Source organism: Nerophis lumbriciformis, linkage group LG03 (genome assembly GCF_033978685.3).
Source record: "Nerophis lumbriciformis linkage group LG03, RoL_Nlum_v2.1, whole genome shotgun sequence".
Classification (NCBI taxonomy): domain Eukaryota; kingdom Metazoa; phylum Chordata; class Actinopteri; order Syngnathiformes; family Syngnathidae; genus Nerophis; species Nerophis lumbriciformis.
Window position 1 is genome coordinate 71,372,501 of NC_084550.2, and position 24,762 is coordinate 71,397,262.

The 24,762-nt window shown below is 38.0% G+C and overlaps 1 protein-coding gene across 2 annotated transcripts in view; it reads right to left on the minus strand.

Moving 5' to 3' along the window:
- ftr67 (finTRIM family, member 67) overlaps nucleotides 1–24,045 on the minus strand; it is a 29,998-nt gene extending 5,953 nt beyond the window's left edge. Inside the window, exons 1-5 of one of the 2 annotated variants that reach the window (XM_072912893.1) lie at nucleotides 23,305–24,045; nucleotides 15,327–15,422; nucleotides 15,026–15,259; nucleotides 5,446–5,605; nucleotides 164–262 (exon numbers count right to left, since the gene is read on the minus strand). In XM_072912893.1, coding sequence (XP_072768994.1) covers nucleotides 164–262; nucleotides 5,446–5,605; nucleotides 15,026–15,259; nucleotides 15,327–15,422; nucleotides 23,305–23,895 — 1,180 coding nt within the window. In that variant the 5' untranslated portion in view covers nucleotides 23,896–24,045. The remainder of the gene's footprint in view (nucleotides 1–163; nucleotides 263–5,445; nucleotides 5,606–15,025; nucleotides 15,260–15,326; nucleotides 15,423–23,304) is intronic. The other variant, XM_061942717.2, reaches the window with a different exon arrangement.
- Between the last annotated feature and the right edge of the window lie 717 nt (nucleotides 24,046–24,762).

A 24,762-nucleotide genomic window follows, 5' to 3' on the forward strand; every position in this document is an offset into this window, starting at 1 on the left:
ACAAGGACACGTAAATGTGGTTCCACACACAGATTGAGATATGCATTTGCAAATTGTTACTCTATGATAATACTTGCATAAAAGACAAGCCCAGCTGATGTGTGTGCAATACACAACCATGCCACTCGAGGCTAGTTTGTTTACACGCGTCATGTTTACTCACCGATCGCTCCCATTTGAATAGGAGGATTGACAATGGGCAAGGGCGTTACTTCTGTGTGGGCTGGCGGGGCGGGGGAACCCACCAGGACAACATCTCGCACTACATGAGGACGACAACGCACACAATTATTATCAAAAGCAAACAATTCACATTTATGCCATTTCCACTGTCCAAAACTATAAAAATTATTCATATGCATCACTTTTTGGCACAGTGTCGTTACAGTACTAACCACAGTGGTACGGTATCTCAACAGGTGCGACTTATGACAGGTAATGTGTTGATTAAAAACAATGCTGTTTTTGTCATTGATATGTCCTGCTAGACACGGGCACCTATTTAATAAAACCACCTTAACATTTGACAACCAAAGCGACTCGATAAAGAATCTGGGTATTATATTCGACCTAACTCTCTCATTTGAGTCATACATTAACCTCCGTAATATCGCCAACATTCGTCCCATTTTGTCCACCACAGACATTAATCATGCGTTAGTTACGTCTCGTCTACTGTAAAATATTATTTTCGGGGTCTCCCGATGTCTCGCATTAAAAGATTACAGTTGCATACCTGCCAACTTTTGAAATCAGAAAAACCTAGTAGCCAGGGTCCAGGGGCCGCAGGCCCCGGTAGGTCCAGGACAAAGTCCTGGTGAAGGGTTCAGGGCTTCGCCCCCCGACGCAAAATGATTATTAGCATTCAGACAGGTTAAAATGTTGCTAAAACCATCACTTTTCTATCAGTCACAGTGACTTTTCAAAACAAAAATATTACAGCAAAAATCATATGGGTTGATTGACATGTTTATTCTGTAAGCTAACTTCAATAGTTTGAAATTATTTTGACAGTTAATGCCAGTTATCCTGTCAACCTTTCACAAGACTTCAATTTGTTCATTGAAAGTATAAACACTTTTTACAGTAAACAAATGGTAAAACAGTACTAAACAATTCCATTAAAAAAAAAATTGGTGTCATTATTAACTTTCTGTCCAAGCTTGTATAATCTACTGCCTTGTTCAATTGTAAAAAATATTCTGTGCCTAAAATTCACATTTCTATCACAATTATCATACTGTAAACATGGTAAGCTAACTTCATTAAAATTAATAGTCCTGTCAATAGCATGGAATTACAATTCAAATGTAGTTTTTTTGTAAGCCTTTCAAAAGAATTCAAAATATGAAAAATGAATGAAAATTAATTGAAGCCATCAGACACTTGAAAAGTGGCACATCACATCTCTAATGTCATCATTTGAACTTTTCAACAGAAATAGCACTGCAAAAATATTAAGGACATACTTCTGTATTTTGGTAGTTATGCTGTCAACATTTAACAAGATTTCTTCAACTTGGACTTGAAAGCATAAATAGTATAAACACTTTTAACAGTATAACAGTACTAAACAATTCCAATAGATAACATTGGTGTCATTACCTTTTTGTGGCTAAAATCCGAAAAACGTTGAAAGTTTTCCACTTGTATCGCTAGCAACGGCATTAGACTTGTGTTTGTTTTGTCCCAACGTGGTCTTTTACATCGCTAATTCCTCCGTGTCCGATCGAAAAATCTTGCCTGCACGTAGTCGCGTAGTTTTCACCCTTTTTGGAACGGATAATTATTCCCGGATAGGCTTTTGAATATTCTTCACGGAATGACTGCAGTTTTCTTTTCGGTTTAAGACTCGTTGGCGATGTTTCTCCGGCTGATTCCATGATCGTTCGCTCGTTTGGAAACAATGGCAACTGGTGCCTCGTGCTTGGCAGCGGTGCTATAAATAGCCTCGCGCATTTTTAAAAAAAATTTTTTTTTAATTAATGAAAAACCGTATTTTTTATCACTGCAACCGTAACCCGGAATAGGTTGATGAAAACCGCACTAATTACGGGAAAACCGGAGTAGTTGGCAGGTATGCAGTTGGTACAAAATGCGGCTGCTAGAACAAGAAACACCTCACCTGCACTGGCTTCCTGTGCACTTAAGATGTGACTTTAAGGTTTCACTACTTAGGTATAAAATACTACACTGTCTAGCTCCATCCTATCTTGCCCATTGCATTGTACCATACGTCCCGGCCAGAAATCTGCATTCAAAGAACTCCGGCTTATTAGTGATTCCCAGAGACCCAAAAAAGTCTGCGGGCTATAGAGCGTTTTCTATTGGGGCTCCAGTACTATGGAATGTTGTAGCGGTAACAGTTAGAGATGCTACCTCAGTAGAAGCATTTAAGTCCCATCTTAAAACTCATTTGTATACTCTAGCCTTTAAATCAGGGGTCTCAAACTCAATTTACCTGGGGGCCACTGGATGCAGGGGGTTGATGTGGGGGGGCAGGGTTGGGGGGGGGGGGGGGTTTGGTGGTAGCGGGGGTGTATATTGTAGCCCGGAAGACTTAGGGCTGCATGGGATTCTGGGTATTTGTTCTGTTTTGTTTATGTTGTGTTACGGTGTGCATGTTCTCCCGAAATGTGTTTGTCATTCATGCCTCATACAACATGTGACAGGGGCCGGCACGCTGTTTAAAAAAAAAAATTAAATCAACATAGAAAAAAACACACGATACACTTTCAACTAGTGCATCAACCCAAAAAAAAAACCTCCCTCCCCCATTCACACTCATACACACCCACTCACACAAAAGGGGTTGTTTCTTTCTATCAATATTCTGGTTCCCACAACATGGACAACACTTCTGCAAGGGACACAACACAGTCCCTGAAGCACACTTGATTGTTTGTGCTGCTGGTCCACTAACATTTTCATTTAATTACTTTTTTTCTTCTTCTTCTTTTTTCTCCTTTATGTAATTATTTTTATATTGTTTTATTTTCTTTTTTATCCAAGAAAATATTTATTTATCTTATCTAAAAAAAAAAAGCAAAATTAAAAAAAATTAAAAAAAAGAAAGAAAAAGAAAAAGAAAGAAAGGACCTTATCTTCACCAGACCTGGTCGTAAATGAAATTAGCTTCATTTAAAGGTTGTTTTTTTTTTTAAACCAGGTCCAGTCCAGATAATGTCCAAGTCGGGTCCAGCAACACACACCTTCATTCATGTACAGAGAAAAATTTTTTAAAAAAAATACATTTTTGGAACACAACAGATTGCATATAATCTATAAACAAAATTACATTTTCCAAAAAAAAAAAAAAAAAAAATGGACCGTATTTTCCGCACTATTAGCCGCACCTAAAAACCACAAATTTACTCAAAAGCTGACAGTGCGCCTTATAACCCGGTGCGCTTTATATATGGATTAATATTAAGATTCATTTTCATAAAGTTTCGGTCTCGCAACTACGGTAAACAGCCGCCATCTTTTTTCCCCGTAGAAGAGGAAGTGCTTCTTCTTCTACGCAAGCAACCGCCAAGGTAAGCACCCGCCCCCATAGAACAGGAAGCGCTTCTTCTTCTACTGTAAGCAACCACCCGCCCCCGTAGAAGAAGAAGAAGCGCGCGGATATTACGTTTCATTTCCTTTGTGTGTTTACATCTGTAAAGACCACAAAATGGCTCCTACTAAGCGACAGGTTTCCGGTTCATGAAAAGACGCAATCTCTCCATCCGCACACGGACTACTATTTCACAGCAACTGCCTAAAGACTTTCAAGAAAAGCTGGCTACTTTCCGTGCATATTGTAAAAACAAGATAGCTGAAAAAAAGATCCGGCCAGAGAACATTATCAACATGGACGAGGTTCCACTGACTTTTGATATTCCTGTGAACCGCACTGTGGATACAACGGGAGCACGTACGGTGAATATTCGCACCACAGGGAATGAGAAGTCATCCTTCACTGTGGTTCTAGCTTGCCATGCTAATGGCCAGAAACTTCCACCCATGGTGATATTCAAAAGGAAGACCTTGCCAAAAGAGACCTTTCCAGCCGGCGTCATCATAAAAGCTAACTCGAAGGGATGGATGGATGAAGAAAAGGTGAGCGAGTGGTTAAGGGAAGTTTACGCGAAGAGGCCGGGTGGCTTTTTTCACGCAGCTCCGTCCATGTTGATATACGACTCCATGCGCGCCCACATCACGCTGGTTTTTAATATATTATTAAAGTTTGACTGACCTATCTGACTGTTTTTTTGACATTCCCTTTAGCGCAGTTAGATGCGGCTTATAACACGGGGCGGCTTATAGGTGGACAAAGTTTTGAAATATGCCGTTCATTGAAGGCGCGGCTTATAACCCAGGGCGGCTTATGGTGCGGAAAATACGGTATGTACAGTCCAGATTATGTTCAGGTCACTAAAAATTAGGGAATACAACAACAGATAGCATATAATCTATAAACATAATTACACTTTCAGCATAAGCCTTTGAGGACTTCCCATCTTTTTTTATGTTTTTTGGTATCATTATCGTTTTCAACCATGTAACTTTCTAAAGTTAAAAAATACTGAATAAATGTTTTAAAGAAAGTAATACTAAGTGAATATCTGTTTTTGGCCTTAAAAATAAACCTTTTACCGAGTACTATAATTACACGCCGTTTGTATGGTGAAAAAGCGAACGCGACGACAGGTTGTAGAGGACGCTAAAGGCAGTGCCATCACGGCAAGCCCTTAATATTGTTGTTTGGGTGAAAATCGGCAGACATTCGAGAGAATGGTTGCCCTGAAATCCGGGAGTCTCCCGGAAACATCGGGAGGGATGGCAAGTATTTATATAAAACTCGCGGACCGCACTAACATTAAATTTTCATGTTAAGGTGCGGGCCGCAAAATAACGTCTCGCAGGCCGCAATTGGCCCGCGTGTCTGAGACCCTTGCTTTAAATAAACCCATTTTAGACCAGTTGATCTGCTGTTTCTCTTTTATGCTCTTCCCCCCTCTCCTGCATGGAGAGGTTATCAGGTGACCACGGATCAGCTTCCACGGAGGAAGCGCTAGCAGTTCCAAGTTGGGACCTTAGATAGTTCTGGACTCTTTGCATCAGTTGCTGACTTGTCTCCATGCAAGATGATCCCTGCTGGCCCCACTATGGACTGGACTGACATTATTAACCGTGTCTACTGGGCATCCATTGCACCAGTCACACAGGGGGGGGTCCCCACATCTGTGGTCCCTTCCGAGGTTTATCATGTTACCATTGGGCTGAGTTTTTTTCTTGCCCTGATTTTGGATCAGAGTTGAGGATGTTGTTGTGGCTTGTGCAGCCCTTTGAGACATTTGTGATTAAGGGCTATATCAGTCAACTTTGATTATTTCACAAATATGTTTTTTGGTAATTGAAGCTGTGTAGCCAAAATATAATAAAAAGACAAAAGTGAACCTTTCTCATAAATGCTGACGAATCCTCCCTGGCAGATTTCCTGCAGCAACGCTTTGAAATCGCACACAGCTTTTGTAGCAGGGTCAAAGGTCAAGTTGGGGGCGAGCGCCACGGCTTGCAGAGGAGAGGACGCAGGTGTGGCTTTCAGGGATTGAAAACTCTGCCGGGAAAGCAGAATCAAGTTAATGTGATCGACTGTCATGTTTTCTCACTTAGCTCTACTAATGTCGCTAACATTTGTGAGCGTCATAAACTTCTAAAACTTTTTATTGTAAGTTTTTCCATACACATGTCTTACTTATTGTTATGTTGTATGTGACATATGACATCGATTACATTGTTGTATGCGATATACTACATCTATTACATTGTTTAATGCGATATATGACATCTACTACATTGTTGTATGAGATATATGACATCTATTACATTGTTGTATGATATATGACATCTATTACATTGTTTAATGCGATATATAACATCTATTACATTGTTGTATGTGATATATGACATCTATTACATTGTTGTATGTGATATATGACATCTATTACATTGTTTAATGCGATATATGACATCTATTACATTGTTTAATGCGATATATGACATCTATTACATTGTTTAATGCGATATATGACATCTACTACATTGTTGTATGAGATATATGACATCTATTACATTGTTGTATGATATATGACATCTATTACATTGTTTAATGCGATATATGACATTTATTACATTGTTTAATGTGATATATGACATCTATTACATTGTTGTATGTGATATATGATATCTATTACATTGTTTAATGCGATACATGACATCTATTACATTGTTGTATGAGATATATGACATCTATTACATTGTAGTATGAGATATATGACATCTATTACATTGTTTAATGCGATATATGACATTTATTACATTGTTTAATGCGATATATGACATATATTACATTGTTGTGTGATATATGACATATATTACATTGTTTAATGCGATATATAACATCTATTACATTGTTGTATGCGATATATGACATCTATTACATTGTTCAATGCGATATATGACATCTATTACATTGTTTAATGCGATATATGACATCTACTACATTGTTGTATGAGATATATGACATCTATTACATTGTAGTATGAGATATATGACATCCATTACATTGTTTAATGCGATATATGACATTTATTACATTGTTTAATGTGATATATGACATCTATTACATTGTTGTATGTGATATATGATATCTATTACATTGTTTAATGCGATATATGACATATATTACATTGTTTAATGCGATATATAACATCTATTACATTGTTGTATGTGATATATGACATTTTTATGTTGTTGTATGTGATATATGACATATATTACATTGTTTAATGCGATATATAACATCTATTACATTGTTGTATGCGATATATGACATCCATTATATTGTTTAATGCGATATATGACATTTATTACATTGTTTAATGCGATATATAACATATATTACATTGTTGTATGTGATATATGACATATATTACATTGTTGTATGTGATATATGACATATATTACATTGTTTAATGCGATATATAACATCTATTACATTGTTGTATGCGATATATGACATCTATTACATTGTTCAATGCGATATATGACATATATTACATTGTTTAATGCGATATATGACATTTATTACATTGTTTAATGCGATATATGACATTTATTACATTGTTTAATGCAATATATGACATTTATTACATTGTTTAATGCGATATATGACATCTATTACATTGTTTAATGCGATATATGACATTTATTACATTGTTTAATGCGATATATGACATATATTACATTGTTTAATGCGATATATGACATCTATTACATTGTTTAATGCGATATACGACATCTACTACATTGTTGTATGAGATATATGACATATATTACATTGTTTAATGCGATATATAACATCTATTACATTGTTTAATGCGATATATAACATCTATTACATTGTTTAATGCGATATATGACATCTATTACATTGTTTAATGCGATATATAACATCTATTACATTGTTTAATGCGATATATAACATCTATTACATTGTTTAATGCGATATATGACATATATTACATTGTTTAATGCGATATATAACATCTATTACATTGTTGTATGCGATATATGACATCTATTACATTGTTCAATGCGATATATGACATCTATTACATTGTTTAATGCGATATATGACATCTACTACATTGTTGTATGAGATATATGACATCTATTACATTGTAGTATGAGATATATGACATCCATTACATTGTTTAATGCGATATATGACATTTATTACATTGTTTAATGTGATATATGACATCTATTACATTGTTGTATGTGATATATGATATCTATTACATTGTTTAATGCGATATATGACATATATTACATTGTTTAATGCGATATATAACATCTATTACATTGTTGTATGTGATATATGACATTTTTATGTTGTTGTATGTGATATATGACATATATTACATTGTTTAATGCGATATATAACATCTATTACATTGTTGTATGCGATATATGACATCCATTATATTGTTTAATGCGATATATGACATTTATTACATTGTTTAATGCGATATATAACATATATTACATTGTTGTATGTGATATATGACATATATTACATTGTTGTATGTGATATATGACATATATTACATTGTTTAATGCGATATATAACATCTATTACATTGTTGTATGCGATATATGACATCTATTACATTGTTCAATGCGATATATGACATATATTACATTGTTTAATGCGATATATGACATTTATTACATTGTTTAATGCGATATATGACATTTATTACATTGTTTAATGCAATATATGACATTTATTACATTGTTTAATGCGATATATGACATCTATTACATTGTTTAATGCGATATATGACATTTATTACATTGTTTAATGCGATATATGACATATATTACATTGTTTAATGCGATATATGACATCTATTACATTGTTTAATGCGATATACGACATCTACTACATTGTTGTATGAGATATATGACATATATTACATTGTTTAATGCGATATATAACATCTATTACATTGTTTAATGCGATATATAACATCTATTACATTGTTTAATGCGATATATGACATCTATTACATTGTTTAATGCGATATATGACATCTATTACATTGTTCAATGCGATATGACATCTATTACATTGTTCAATGCGATATATGACATCTATTACATTGTTGTATGAGATATATGACATCTATTACATTGTTTAATGCGATATATAACATCTATTACATTGTTTAATGCGATATATGACATCTATTACATTGTTGTATGAGATATATGACATATATTACATTGTTGTATGTGATGTATGACATATATGACATTGTTTAATGAGGTATATGAGATCTATTACATTGTTTTATGCGATATATAACATCTATTACATTGTTGTATGCGATATATGACATCTATTACATTGTTTATTGAGCTATATGACATCTATTACATTTTTTCATGCGGCTTATATATATTACATTGTCATATGCAATATATGACACATCACATATGTTATGTATTACATTGTTTTATGTGATGTATGACATCTATTAAGTTGTTGTATGCAATATACGATATCTACAGTTAGAGATGGGAACCGAAAACCGTCTCTTAACAAAAACCGGTTCCGAGAATCAATTCCTTGTAATCGCTTGCCAATTTTTCACACGCTTGCCTTAATGGTTCCTGCGGGTGATGACGTCATCGCGCAACGTGCGTGGTGACGTCATCACGCAACATGGCGGTGCCCGGGCGGATGAAACGTACCAAAGTTTGCAAAACATTTTACAAGAAAAGATGGCAACATCTCGTGCTACTTGTAATAATTCCAAGGTTGCTATTTCCTCAAGAGGAGGACATTTGAGCAATACGCTGAAACATTTGAACATGCAAGAACTAGAAATGAATGTCGCGTTTTTGTACCACGCCGATCTCATCCCAGTCATGTGACATAAATACAACAGGTACTAATATCTCATCCCAGTCATGTGACATAAATACAACAGGTACTAATATCTCATCCCAGTCATGTGACATAAATACAACAGGTACTAATATCTCATCCCAGTCACGTGACATAAATACAACAGGTACTAATATCTCATCCCAGTCACGTGACATAAATACAACAGGTACTAATATCTCATCCCAGTCATGTGACATAAATACAACAGGTACTAATATCTCATCCCAGTCATGTGACATAAATACAACAGGTACTAATATCTCATCCCAGTCACGTGACATAAATACAACAGGTACTAATATCTCATCCCAGTCATGTGACATAAATACAACAGGTACTAATATCTCATCCCAGTCATGTGACATAAATACAACAGGTACTAATATCTCATCCCAGTCATGTGACATAAATACAACAGGTACTAATATCTCATCCCAGTCATGTGACATAAATACAACAGGTACTAATATCTCATCCCAGTCACGTGACGTAAATACAACAGGTACTAATATCTCATCCCAGTCACGTGACGTAAATACAACAGGTACTAATACCGCCTATAATGTCATCGCTATTAACTGTTAAAAATTTAAATGAATGCCTTCTTATTTAGATGAGCATGAGAAGTATTCTGACTGGTTCCAAGGCGGGCAGTAATGCTTCCAGTTCACGTCTGCCTCTAGCTTTCACCGTGGCAGAGAAGAGTTCAACTCGGCCAGGACGGACCAATGTTACCGAGCAGTGACTAAGTTTGTGATCAAAAGCTTACAACGACTTGCCATATAGATGCTCTTTTAGTAGGTGAATGTTCAATTGTAGTTGGAGAAAAGTTGCAAGTTTTCCTACAACATTTTCACGACGTCATTTTCAGGTGTAACTCATAAAATTTGAATATTGTGTATAAGTGAAACTATATGGTATAAACTCATCAATTGATACTCGGAACCGGTTTTTGTCAAGAGCCGGTTTTCGATTCCCATCTCTAACTGTAGATATCGTATATTGCATACAACAACTTAATAGATGTCATACATCACATAAAACAATGTAATAAATAACATATGTGATATGTCATATATTGCATATGACAATGTAATATATATATAAGCCGCATGAAAAAATGTAATAGATGTCATATATCTCAATAAACAATGTAATAGATGTCATATATCGCATACAACAATGTAATAGATATTATATATCGCATTAAACAATGTAATAGATGTCATATATCGCATACAACAATGTAATAGATGTTATATATCGCATTAAACAATGTAATAGATGTCATATGTCGCATACAACAATGTAATAAATGTCATATATCGCATTAAACAATGTGACGTGAGATATATCAAGCCTTTTATTATCATTTTGATGATCATGGCTTACAGTTGAAAAAAAACAAAAAAACATTTTCTGAGATTTTCAATTCAAAGTTTTCATGAGCTGTAAGCAATAAACAACATTATATGGAAAAATGCTTCAAATATCTTGTGTTGCATGTTATGAGTCTTTGTCACGTGAGTTTCATCCTGTAAATCTAAACAAACCTTTGCACGGTATATTTGAGGCAAATGACAAAGATTCTTAAAAGTTTTAAAAATTTTACATTCTTCTGTCATTTCCACATGTTTTATTTTGTTAAATTCTACAGAAAATTGTTTTTAAATTTATTTTCAAGTTTTGTTCTATGCTATGTGCCTCTTAAGACCTCACTCTTGGCTTTGTAAGGTCATGTTAACTCTAAAAGCTAAACAAAATGCATGCTAATCCGCCCCCCCAAAAAAAAAAGAATACCGTATTTTTCGGACTATAAGTCGCAGTTTTTTTCATAGTTTGGCCGGGGCTCCAGTGCGACTTATATATGTTTTCTTCCTTTTTTATCATGCATTTTCGGCAGGTGCGACTTATACTCCGAAAAATACGGTAAGTAAGAAAATCGATAAAGAACAGAGCCGTGAAGCAAAGTAAAAAGTGTAATCGGAACCGGAAAAATCTTATCAATTCCCATCCCTAGCTACAGTATTATGCCGTTGTATGTGATGTATGACATCTAATACGTTGTTGTATGTGATATATGACATCTAGTACGTTGTTGTATGTGATATATGACATCTATTACGTTGTTGTATGTGATATATGACATCTATTACGTTGTTGTATGTGATATATGACATCTATTACGTTGTTGTATGTGATATATGACATCTATTACGTTGTTGTATGCGATATATGACATCTATTACGTTGTTGTATGCGATATGACATCCATTACGTTGTTGTATGCGATATATTACATCTATTACGTTGTTGTATGTGATATATGACATCTATTACATTGTTGTATGCGATATATGACATCCATTACGTTGTTGTATGTGATATATGACATCTATTATAGGGATGTCCCGATCCAGGTTTTTGCACTTCCGATCCGATACCGATACTGACCGATACCGATACTGACCGATACTGGCCTATCCGAGCATGTATTAAAGTTTAAAGTTATTTAGCCTACTTAGTTGTCAGAATCATGTTGAAAAGGGTTTTAGTACTCTTGATAACAACTAGCCAGCTGAATTAGGGGAGTTTGAATAATACACAATGGTTGGTAACAAGAAACTGACCTGTTTATTCAAGGATAAACACAAAATAGACAAAATTATACATGACAAACAGAAATGGCATCATTGAACTAGGGCTGGGCGATATGGCCTTTTTTTAATATTGCGATATTTTAAGGCCATATTGCGATACACGATATATATCTGGATATTTTGCCTTAGCCTTGAATGAACACTTGATGCATATAATCACAGCAGTATGATGATTCTGTGTTTTGATTGATTGATTGAGACTTTTATTAGTAGGTTGCACAGTGAAGTACATATTCCCTACAATTGACCACTAAATGGTAACACCCCAATAAGTTTTTACACTTGTTTAAGTCGGGGTCCACTTAAATTGATTCATGATACAGATATATACTATCAGATATATACTATCATCATAATACAGTCATCACACAAGATAATCACATTGAATTATTTACATTATTTATAATCCAGGGTGTGGAGGGGGGCGCCGGATGTAAGTGTCAAAAAGACAGCCAAAAGAGTTTGATATGAGAATAAATCTAAAGTTAAAATATAGGGTAGAAATGCACCCATTTGCAGGAAATGTAGTCTTGATTTTCAACATTTTCTTTCAAGGCTTGCATGTCTACATTAAAACATTCTTCCTCATACTGCATTAATATATGCTACTTTTAAACTTTCATGCAGAGAAGGAAATCACAACTAAAAAAATCACTAATTTTTTCATACGGTGTTGATCTGGAAATTTTTGCCTCGGCATTTTGATGGTGTGGACGTGTGGCACCGAATGGAGATAAGCGTCTCGACAGACGTCACAATATTTGAACAATGATGACGAAAACTGTTGTCTCTGTCGTGTCCGTGTGTCGAAAATTGTTATGCGCTTATTTTTTTTATTTGATTTAGTGCGTGGCATAGATTTGCCGTGCGCAGAGGACGCTTGAGCAGGCGCGCACCTTAGCGGCTGCGCTAGCATCACAGCTAACGTTAGCCATGCCGCTACCTCGCTCTCTGCTGGGAGAGGACGTATACGTATGTGACGTATGACGTGACAGTATGTGACGTATGACGTGACAGTATGTGACGTGTGTAAGAAGGTGCGCTCGCTGTCTGTGAGAGGGAGACACAGGAAAGAGTGAGAAGAGCCTGTCGTGTAATGCCAGCAGCTAAAAGCAACTGCGTGAGAATTGTGGATGTGTTGAAGGTGTGCTGGAAAATGCGGAACGGAAATTACGGAGCAGCAGAAAAGTGGAATGTATTATTTAAATCGGTGCGTTGGAAAACACGGACCGGAGTTTTTTTTAAACTGGATCTGGATCGGCATTTTCCCATGCCTTGCCGATACGCAATTTTTGGCAAATATCGGCAGCCGATCCGATCCAAATATCGGATCGGGACATCCCTAATCTATTACGTTGTTGTATGTGATATATGACATCTATTATGTTGTTGTATGTGACATATGACATCTATTACATTGTTGTATGTGATATATGACATCTAATACGATGTATGTGATATATGACATACCGTATTTTCCACACTATTAGCCGCACCTAAAAACCACAAATTTACTCAAAAGCTGACAGTGCGGCTTATAACCCGGTGCGCTTTAAATATGGATTAATATTAAGATTCATTTTCATAAAGTTTCGGTCTCGCAACTACGGTAAACAGCCGCCATCTTTTTTCCCCGTAGAAGAGGAAGTGCTTCTTCTTCTACGCAAGCAACCGCCAAGGTAAGCACCCGCCCCCATAGAACAGGAAGCGCTTCTTCTTCTACTGTAAGCAACCACCCGCCCGCGTAGAAGAAGAAAAAGCGCGCGGGTATTACGTTTCATTTCCTTTGTGTGTTTACATCTGTAAAGACCACAAAATGGCTCCTACTAAGCGACAGGGATCCGGTTCATGAAAAGACGCAATCTCTCCATCCGCACACGGACCACTATTTCACAGCAACTGCCTAAAGACTTTCAAGAAAAGCTACTTTCCGTGCATATTGTAAAAACAAGATAGCTGAAAAAAAGATCCGGCCAGAGAACATTATCAACATGGACGAGGTTCCACTGACTTTTGATATTCCTGTGAACCGCACTGTGGATACAACGGGAGCACGTACGGTGAATATTCGCACCACAGGGAATGAGAAGTCATCCTTCACTGTGGTTCTAGCTTGCCATGCTAATGGCCAGAAACTTCCACCCATGGTGATATTCAAAAGGAAGACCTTGCCAAAAGAGACCTTTCCAGCCGGCGTCATCATAAAAGCTAACTCGAAGGGATGGATGGATGAAGAAAAGATGAGCGAGTGGTTAAGGTAAGTTTACGCGAAGAGGCCGGGTGGCTTTTTTCACGCAGCTCCGTCCATGTTGATATACGACTCCATGCGCGCCCACATCACGCTGGTTTTTAATACATTATTAAAGTTTGACTGACCTATCTGACTGTTTTTTTGACATTCCTTTAGCGCAGTTAGATGCGGCTTACAACACGGGGCGGCTTATAGGTGGACAAAGTTTTGAAATATGTCGTTCATTGAAGGCGCGGCTTATAACCCAGGGCGCCTTATGGTGCGGAAAATACGGTATATTACGTTGTTGTATGTGATATATGACATCTAATACGTTGTTGTATGCGATATGACATCTATTACGTTGTTGTTTGTGATATGACATGTATTACGTTGGACAAGTGCAGAGTTACAGTGTTTGTCAAAAGTGGATCAAGTGTATACATAATAGTGGGCGTGCACAAACACAGCTCATTACCATTAAAGCTACAGACACAAAATGGTGTGTTCCCAAAAGCACTTGTAATCTGTCTAAATTCTAACATTAAGGTGAGATTTTAATACGAAAATACACACAATATTTAAGAAGAAATAAAAAGAATAATTCAATGTTCGGGTCCTAACCTGGAGAAAGTGCAGGTGGTCCTCGGTTTGCGCAAGCTTGTCTAAATCAGCCTCGACCCTCCTGTGCTCCGTGATGTCCTTGTGTATCTTCTCCAGCAGCTGCTCACACTGACTGACCACCAGCTTCTCCTGGGCGGTGATCAGCTCGCGTATCTCGAAGCGTTTCAAGTCAATGGAGCGGATCAGCTCGGTGAAGACGCACTCGCTCGTCTCCGTCGCCAGCCGGGCCGAGCGCTGCGAGAGACACGGACGTTAGAGACGCGTGTGGAGCGGATAAAAAAAAAGTGTTGTTTTGTCTCACATTCAGAGAAAAGATGCTTTGTCTCAGCTCCTGAGCCTCCTTCTCTCTCTGCTGGATGCTCTGCTGAGAGTTGAGCTTCATCTCACCAAGCTGTCTCTAGAAACAATGAAACATTCAAGACACATCAAGCCCCCTAATGACACCCAGGGTGGCCTGCCTGCCTCATCTAAGCACCTTAACTCATCCTAAATATGAGCGCTCTACAAAAGGAATAACTGTCAGAATCCAGTTTCCCACAGGACTGCTGGATGACATCATTCTAACCTCCATTAAAACCAGAAAAAGTCATAAGTTGCTTTTTTAAAAAGGAGTATTGCAAACTTTAAAATACTCTGTAAGTATAGCGACAAATTCGCTAAATTGGCAACACAGATGTCTTGTCTGGCAGACTAGGTGTGTTAAGAAGTGGTGTTGTGATGCATACTGCCACCTCGTGCTGTGCGATATCGCAGTGTAACATTATGTATATCATATAACTTTTTGTTTTTCTAATAATTTTAATGTATTGTCTGCAACTAGTGTAACTACGACAACACTGCTACATTACAATAGCTCTTTTATGTCACTTGAAAGAACTCTAGAGAAGTCAGGTCCAATGTGCGGTCTGGGGACCATTTTTTAATTATTATTTATTATCATATTGATAATCTTCTCTGCTGGAAGACACATATTGACAAACTGTGCAATAGACTGCAACAGAGGCTATATTTTTTGCGAAGATTAAGATTGTACGGCGTAAGCAGCCACATCATGATGATTTTCTACCGTGCCATTGTAGAGAGCATCATTAGATACGGGATCACCTCATGGTTTGGCAACCTAACCGTTAAGCTAAAAAGCAAACTGGCCGGCATGCATAAAACGGCAATGAAAATCGTAGGGAGGAAAGAATATGAGCCTATACAGAGCATCTATGAGCAGGCAGTTAGGAAAAAAGCTAAGAAAATTATTTCCAACTCACAACACCCACTCTTTCCTGAATATGGAACCCTGCCATCAGGGAGAAGACTCCGGGTCCCACTATGCAAATCTAACCGCCTTAAATTATCATTTGTCCCAGCCTCCATTAAGCTGACCAACAATGTGCAATAGAATTTTAATACATAGGTTAGCACTTTTTTAGCACATAGCACTTTAGAACTAAGCACTTTAGCACACAGCACTTTATCCATGAGCTCTAGTGCAATGCACATTGGTACTTTATCTTTATCTCCATACTGTAGATTTTATGCCTACATCAAAGTGCCACCTATGTCTATCAAGCTCCATGTTCTGATGTTTAAATGTTAGTTGTATGGTTGTGGTTGTGTCTGTGCTTGTGTTTTTGTTCTGTTGTTTTTGGGTATGTTAAGAAAGCAATGATGCACTGTGCCCAAGACAAATTTCCCCGCGGGGACAATAAAGTTGAACCTTGACCTTGATCATTATGTTATTTCAATTAAGGCTCAAATTACTTATTTTTTTGCGTATTTCTTTATTTGCCATAAAAACAGTTTGGGTCATAATAGCATAAAACATTACAAAAAAAAAACCTTTATATTGACAGATAAACCTGAAGTTGATCTTGAGATTTAAGCCTTGAAAGAAAAAATATATATATATTTTTGACTTATTTTTAACATTTTTGTAACTGAGACCATTCCGGGTCCACGGGACCAAGCTTGAGGAGAGCCTGGAAGGTTAAAAAAAAGATATATATATATATATATATATATATTGCACTGGTTTTGAAAATGAAACATATCAAAATGACCCCGCATGCTTTCATCTTTCAGTGTGTGGCCCTCAGTGGAAAAAGAAAAAGATTGCACACACGTAAAGCACAATAAAAGCAAAACCAACAAAACCCCGAAGAGGAATTAGTGCCAAAAAGAAAATGAACTCCAACTCATCTGCAAAACATGTCATTTGCCAGCAACTTAAACATGTGCACTCTTTTTTTATCACTTGAAGACTGTTTAAATGTGACAAAATGCTAACCTTACATCAAAACCACCAAGTGATAAAATAGAAACACACCAAACAAGCTTGTTGTAAGTCTATGAAAAGAAGTATTGCATGTAAAAGTTAGTTAGTTTTTTTCTCAAAACTATTTGTCTCATGCAAGATTTTTTTTTTTTTTTACTAATAAGTTCCATTTCTAAATACATGACCTAGACTAGTATAAATGGTTATTGTTTTTACTTTTTAAAAATACTATACTGGGCTCTATATCGTTATGGAGATATAAAATGATCTATATTTTAGTCCATATTGCACAGCACTGTTGCTGTACTACTGTTACGGTATTGTAAGGACAGGCTGCATTCACAGTTTAATGTATTTAAAAGCGCCGGCAAACAGGTAAGCATCAAATCTATATTTGTGGCAGGCCATCACAAATAAACACTGTGGTTTCCATTTAGCTTTGGCTCGAAAACATTATCATTAACTACTGTTGACAACCTGTTGGTGTTGTTTTTAATTAACTCCACAAGTAGCTGCTTTGATGTACCACTAGTCAGCATACCTGTGTAAGCACTTTCAATTTAGATCAGGGGTGTCAAACTCATTTTAGATGGGGGGCCACATGGAGAAAAATCTACTCCCAAGTGGGCCGGACTGGTGAAATCACGGCACGAGAACTTAGAAATAAAGACAACTTCAGATTGTTTTCTTTGTTTAAAAATAGAACAAGCACATTCTGAAAATGTACAAATCATAATGTTGTTGGGGGTTTTATACACTTACATGTTGCGGTTAATAGTATTCTATCTTTATTTGTCATTATTTGAAGCTTAGAGGTGACAGAGCTTTCGCCGTTGCTGCTCCCAAGCTCTGGAACGACCTACCTCTGAGTGTTAGACAAGCCTCCTCTCTTCCTGTTTTTAAATCTCTCTTAAAAACATACTTTTATTCCATGGCTTTTAACACTGAGTGATATCCATCCTGCAATGGCGCCCCATAATACACCTGCTGTGAACCTGTTTTTATGTTTTTATTTATTCTATTTTATTTATTATCATGTTCTGTTTGTGTTGTGTTGTGTTTGCTCGGTACTCGTTTTATCTTTTAACCTGTCCATTGTACAGCACTTTGGCTACCCCTGTGGTAAATTTTAAATGTGCTTTATAAATAAAGTTGATTTGATTTGATTTATTTATACTTTCTGAATAAATTATGTGATGTACATGTTCAATCTATCAAGAGAAAAAAAAAATTATCAAAATCAAATTACAGAATCTTATTTATGTAGTTTGTTAATTTTCCTCGACTGGTGCACTAACATGTGGTTTATTTTTTATATATGTAGCATCATCTACAACGATTCAGGGTTTATATATATATATATATATATATATATACATATATATATATATATATATATATATATATATATATATATATATATATATAAATAAAAGAAGGAGGATAGGGATGATGTTCGTTAAGAAATTATCGATGTCGATACCATTATCCTCTTATCGAAACGATTCCTTATCGAATCCAGATAGGTTGTTGTGTGTGCACTGAGATCCAAAAGCCATAGATGTCATGTGATTGGGCCGGCACGCTGTTTATATGGAGGAAAAGCAGACGTGACTGAGGACAGCATGCGGACGTTAAAGGGTGAAGGTTTCGGGTGAGAAAGGACGCTAAAGACACGACCCCAATATTGTTGTCCGGGTGGAAATCGGGAGAAATTCGTGAGAATGGTTGTCCCGGGAGATTTGAGAGGGGCACTGAAATTCGGGACTCTCCCGGGAAAATCAGGAGGGTTGGCAAGTATGATCCCGCCGGAACAGGCCCACGAACAGGTTTTATCCGGCCCTCGGGCCTTACGTTTGACACCCCTGATTTAGATCATGACACCAATTTAGGTCCACATCAAATGTGCCTTGACAAATATTTGATAACATATTGATGTTATGTACCAGATATAAAGTGACATGGTACTCTTTAGGATGCACCAAAACTAGGGGTGTAACGGTACGTGTATTTGTATTGAACCGTTTCGGTACGGGGGTTCCGGTTCGGTTCGGAGGTGTACCGAACGAGTTTCCACACAGACATATTAAGTAGCGTAACGCAGGTTGTGTAAACAATGCACACCGAGGTACAACACACGGCATGCTAGCAGTTAACGGGCTAGGATAGACTGACCATACGTCCTCTATTCACCGGACATGTCCTCTTTTGCGGAGCTGTCAGGGTGGAGTTTCTTAAATGCCTCAAATGTCCACCAATGAGTTAGGGTCGCGTGTATTTTCAATGTACGTTCAGGGTTAAGAAGGGGTTGAAAACAAAACAAACAGCAGCATTGGTGAGGGAGGGGCAGAGACAGAGAGAGAGAGAGAGAGTTATGATAAACGCGCATGCGTCGCCAGGCTCTGCTTTTTATCCATAGATTTATCACATTTAATTTTTTATTATCTATAGCAGGGGTGTCAAAAGTGTGCCCCGGAGGCCATTTGCGGCCCACAGCTAATGTTTTAAAGGCCCACGGCACATTCTAAAATTAAGTGAAGTGAATTATATTTATATAGCGCTTTTTCTCTAGTGACTCAAAGCGCTTTACATAGTGAAACCCAATATCTAAGTTACATTTAAAACAGTGTGGGTGGCACTGGGAGCAGGTGGGTAAAGCGTCTTGCCCAAGGACACAACGGCAGTGACTAGGATGGCAGAAGCATACCTGCCAACTACTCCGGTTTTCCCGTAATTAGTACGGTTTTCATCAACCTATTCCGGGTTACGGTTGCAGTGATAAAAAATACGTTTTTTCATTAATTAAAAAAAAATATTTTTTTTAAATGCGCGAGGCTATTTATAGCACCGCTGCCAAGCACGAGGCACCTGTTGTCATTGTTTCCAAACGAGTGAACGATCATGGAAACGAGTCTTAAACCGAAAAGAAAACTGCAGTCATTCCGTGAAGAATATTCAAAAGCCTATCCGGGAATAATTATCCGTTCCAAAAAGGGTGAAAACTACGCGAATTGCACCTTGTGCAGACAAGATTTTTCGATCGGACACGGAGGAATTAGCGATGTAAAAGACCACGTTGGGACAAAAAAACACAAGTCTAATGCCGTTGCTAAATTTGGATTTTAGCCACAAAAAGGTAATGACACCAATGTTATCTATTGGAATTGTTTAGTACTGTTATACTGTTAAAAGTGTTTATACTATTTATGCTTTCAAGTCCAAGTTGAAGAAATCTTGTTAAATGTTGACAGCATAACTACCAAAATACAGAAGTATGTCCTTAATATTTTTGCAGTGCTATTTCTGTTGAAAAGTTCAAATGATTACATTAGAGATGTGATGTGCCACTTTTCAAGTGTCTGATGGCTTCAATTAATTTTCATTCATTTTTCATATTTTGAATTCTTTTGAAAGGCTTACAAAAAAACTACATTTGAATTGTAATTCCATGCTATTGACAGGACTATTAATTTTAATGAAGTTAGCTTACCATGTTTACAGTATGATAATTGTGATAGAAATGTGAATTTTAGGCACAGGATATTTTTTACAATTGAACAAGGCAGTAGATTATACAAGCTTGGACAGAAAGTTAATAATGACACCAAGTTTTTTTTTAATGGAATTGTTTAGTACTGTTTTACCATTTGTTTACTGTAAAAAGTGTTTATACTTTCAATTAACAAATTGAAGTCTTGTGAAAGGTTGACAGGATAACTGGCATTAACTGTCAAAATAATTTCAAACTATTGAAGTTAGCTTACAGAATAAACATGTCAATCAACCCATATGATTTTTGCTGTAATATTTTTGTTTTGAAAAGTCACTGTGACTGATAGAAAAGTGATGGTTTTAGCAACATTTTAACCTGTCTGAATGCAATCAATCATTTTGCGTCGGGGGGCGAAGCCTGAACCCCCCCACCAGGACTTTGTCCTGGACCTACCGGGGCCTGCGGCCCCTGGACCCTGGCTACTAGGTTTTTCTGATTTCAAAAGTTGGCAGGTATGCAGAAGCGGGGATCGAACCTGCAACCCTCAAGTTGCTGGCACGGCCACTCTACCAACCGAGTATCTTTAAAATACTTTTCAAATAAACAAAAACATAACAAAAGTGAAATAAAAAAGCTTAAAGGTTAAATGTAATTTAGAAAAAGTTGCAATGTTGACTAATAAAACAAAGCTGTTTTTTTTTTTCTTTCAAACTGTCATTGCTCAAAACATAATATAGGGCAGGGCCGACATCCGGGCAACTGAGCTACATACGGGTTCTTCGAGCCATAGCAACCTGACTGGCGTTGAAAACAAACCGTCGCCATTACTCTTTAACCTGTCGACCTGCGCTGATTAAACCCGTCATTCTGCCTCCAAAATGCCAAAAAACGGTGTTGTTTTTGGTTGTGCAAACCACAACTGGAAACAGGGAAAACAAAGGTCGTATTTTGTTCTGCCAAAGCGTGCTAAAAGCCCACAGAGACGACGAGACAAATGGCTCGCAGCTTTACACCGGGAAAACGAGGACGCTTCTCACTGGAGTCCCCCAAAATCCCGGGTCGTGTGTTCGGATCACTTCGTTTCTGGTAAATATAAGGAACAAAAATCCACCTTCTTAACCACAACTTGGCTATACCGTCCATGCTAATGTTGAACCCGTTGAATTTTTACTGAATAACGTTCGACAGCTGAAGTTGTTGTTGTTGCACAACAATAACATACGGTATAAAGGCTATTTTCGAAAACCGGTTTCATTTAAATTTGCACTTAACGGTTGGGTTTTTAAAAACCAATAAACCCTATAATTTTCATGTTGCCATTTAATCAATTTTTCAAGACAGTCGTAAAATGCTGTCTGCAAGTCTCCTTTGTTGTAATCAAACGTTACTTGTAGTTGTAGCCCTCAAATCTCTCAATATTTGTTCATTTTTTCCCTCTCAGGACGACCTGTAAAGAATCCCATGCACCCTGATTATGCACCATCCATCTTACCTCACCTGCCACAGAGTGGAAAGAAGGCATCCCATAGGATGGACAGTTACGAGCGACATCAACTGACAACTTCAAAGCGTGAATCGGCAGCAGAGAACTCAAAAAGTACAAAGAAACACTGTGGGAAACGACTACCTTTCAGTGATCTAACGGAAAGGACAAATGAGTGTGAAAACATTGAGCCTGCTGCAATCAATGTTAACATGTTCACTGAATTTGAATGAGCTCTCTACAGATATAATAAATATACAGATACTGGTAGCCACCGTGTCATCCTTATTATCATTTATCAACATACAATTTTTATGTAATTTATTCGTTATATAACAACCGAAGCTAACAACCGACCTGGTGCGCTTGTGAGGTAGACATAAAGATTTCCAAATTCCATGTCCGGCCATTGTGTAGGATTATCAGTCCACGCATCTGCTGGAAGGCAGTAAGGGCAGTCGTTTAATCCAACTACAGAACATATTAACTCGTATCTTAACCTAGCCTCACTGGAAAGACTATTTACATAATCATACGCCATTTAGAACAGTTTAAAATGCCGTGAAACCTCGTTAAATGCCTTTTCTGTCAATGCTGTGTTCGCTGTGAGCTGGTTTGTTTTCAACGAATTCAAAATGGCGACCGGTTGCTAGGGGATTGGCAGGCGGAAGTGACGTAGGTCCGCCCTCGCCTATTGAATCAAAATCAATGTTATTATGAATTATTGACCTATCCAAGGTTCCCATTACTTCACATCAAATATTACACTAAGAAAAAAAATTTTGGTGGAAAATTTAGCAAATTTGGTAAATAAAAAACCCAAAATGTATATTTTGTTGTTTTCTTACTGTACCGAAAATGAACCGAACCGTGACCTCTAAACCGAGGTACGTACCGAACCGACATTTTGGTGTACCGTTACACCCCTAACCAAAACAATGACCAAAATGTCAGGAACAGCTCACTTAGTAATGTTTTGTGAAAGTGTTGATCAAATATTAGGCAGAATGTTTTGATGGCCACTATTAGCATACTTGTTGCTGTTGTATTTCCACGTCCACGGTCACGGCGTCGTGGCCTTTGTGATGGTCGGTGAGACACAGCGAGCAGATGCACTGCTTGTCCGTGCGGCAGTAGACTTCCAGCAGCTTGTGGTGGCGAGCACACACCATCTCCTGGAGCCTCTTGGAGGCCATCACCAGCTTGTGCTTCTTCAAGGCGGCGTACTCGTAGTGCTGGCGGACGTGCAGGTCGCAGTAGGAGGCCAGACACACCAGGCACGAGTTGACCGCCTTGTTCTTCCTCTCCGGGCACACGTCGCACTCCACGTCGTCCGCCTCCGCCAGACTTTGACCCGCCGAGGCCTCCTGGAGTCCGCTTTGCTTAAACCTCTCCACCACGTCGGCCAGTAGGGTGCTCCGGGCGAGCACCGGCCGCGGGTTGAAAGTCTGCCGGCATTGAGGACACACGAAGACCCCCAAGTAGTCGTCTTGGTCCCAGTAGCTGCGGATGCAGTCCGAGCAGTAACTATGGCCGCATGGGATGGTCACTGGCTCCTTCAGCACCTCCAGACACACCGAGCAGGTGAACTGGTCTTTGTCCAGAACCACCCCGCCATGAGCCATCCTTCCCAGGGACGTGGAAAGAAGAAGAACACGGAAGCCTGATTTTTACACCCAACGCTTTGTTTACTACTTCTTCTTCTTCTTCTTTGTGTTTGATTGGCATCCAGCTTCATGGTGCACTACCGCCCCCTTCTGCTCCGGAGTGTATGTCAGACAGCACTTCACAATCAAAATCCCCATTCCACAAAAAAGTTGAATCCATCCATCCATTTTCTACCGGTCACGGGGGGGGGGGGGGGGTGGAGACTATCTCAGCTGCATTCGGGCGGTTGAAACAAACAAAAATAAATTAAAATACCTATCTAGCCCTTAACCGACACTCACATGCTCTATCTCATGGGTGTCAAACTCTGGCCCGCAGCGTGTAATTTCACTTGGCCCTTGAGGCAATATCAAATTAACATACCGTATTTTCCGCACCATAAGGCGCCCTGGGTTATAAGCCGCGCCTTCAATGAACGGCATATTTCAAAACTTTGTCCACCTATAAGCCGCCCCGTGTTGTAAGCCGCATCTAACTGCGCTAAAGGAATGTCAAAAAAACAGTCAGATAGGTCAGTCAAACTTTAATAATATATTAAAAACCAGCGTGATGTGGGCGCGCATGGAGTCGTATATCAACATGGACGGAGCTGCGTGAAAAAAGCCACCCGGCCTCTTCGCGTAAACTTACCTTAACCACTCGCTCATCTTTTCTTCATCCATCCATCCCTTCGAGTTAGCTTTTATGATGACGCCGGCTGGAAAGGTCTCTTTTGGCAAGGTCTTCCTTTTGAATATCACCATGGGTGGAAGTTTCTGGCCATTAGCATGGCAAGCTAGAACCACAGTGAAGGATGACTTCTCATTCCCTGTGGTGCGAATATT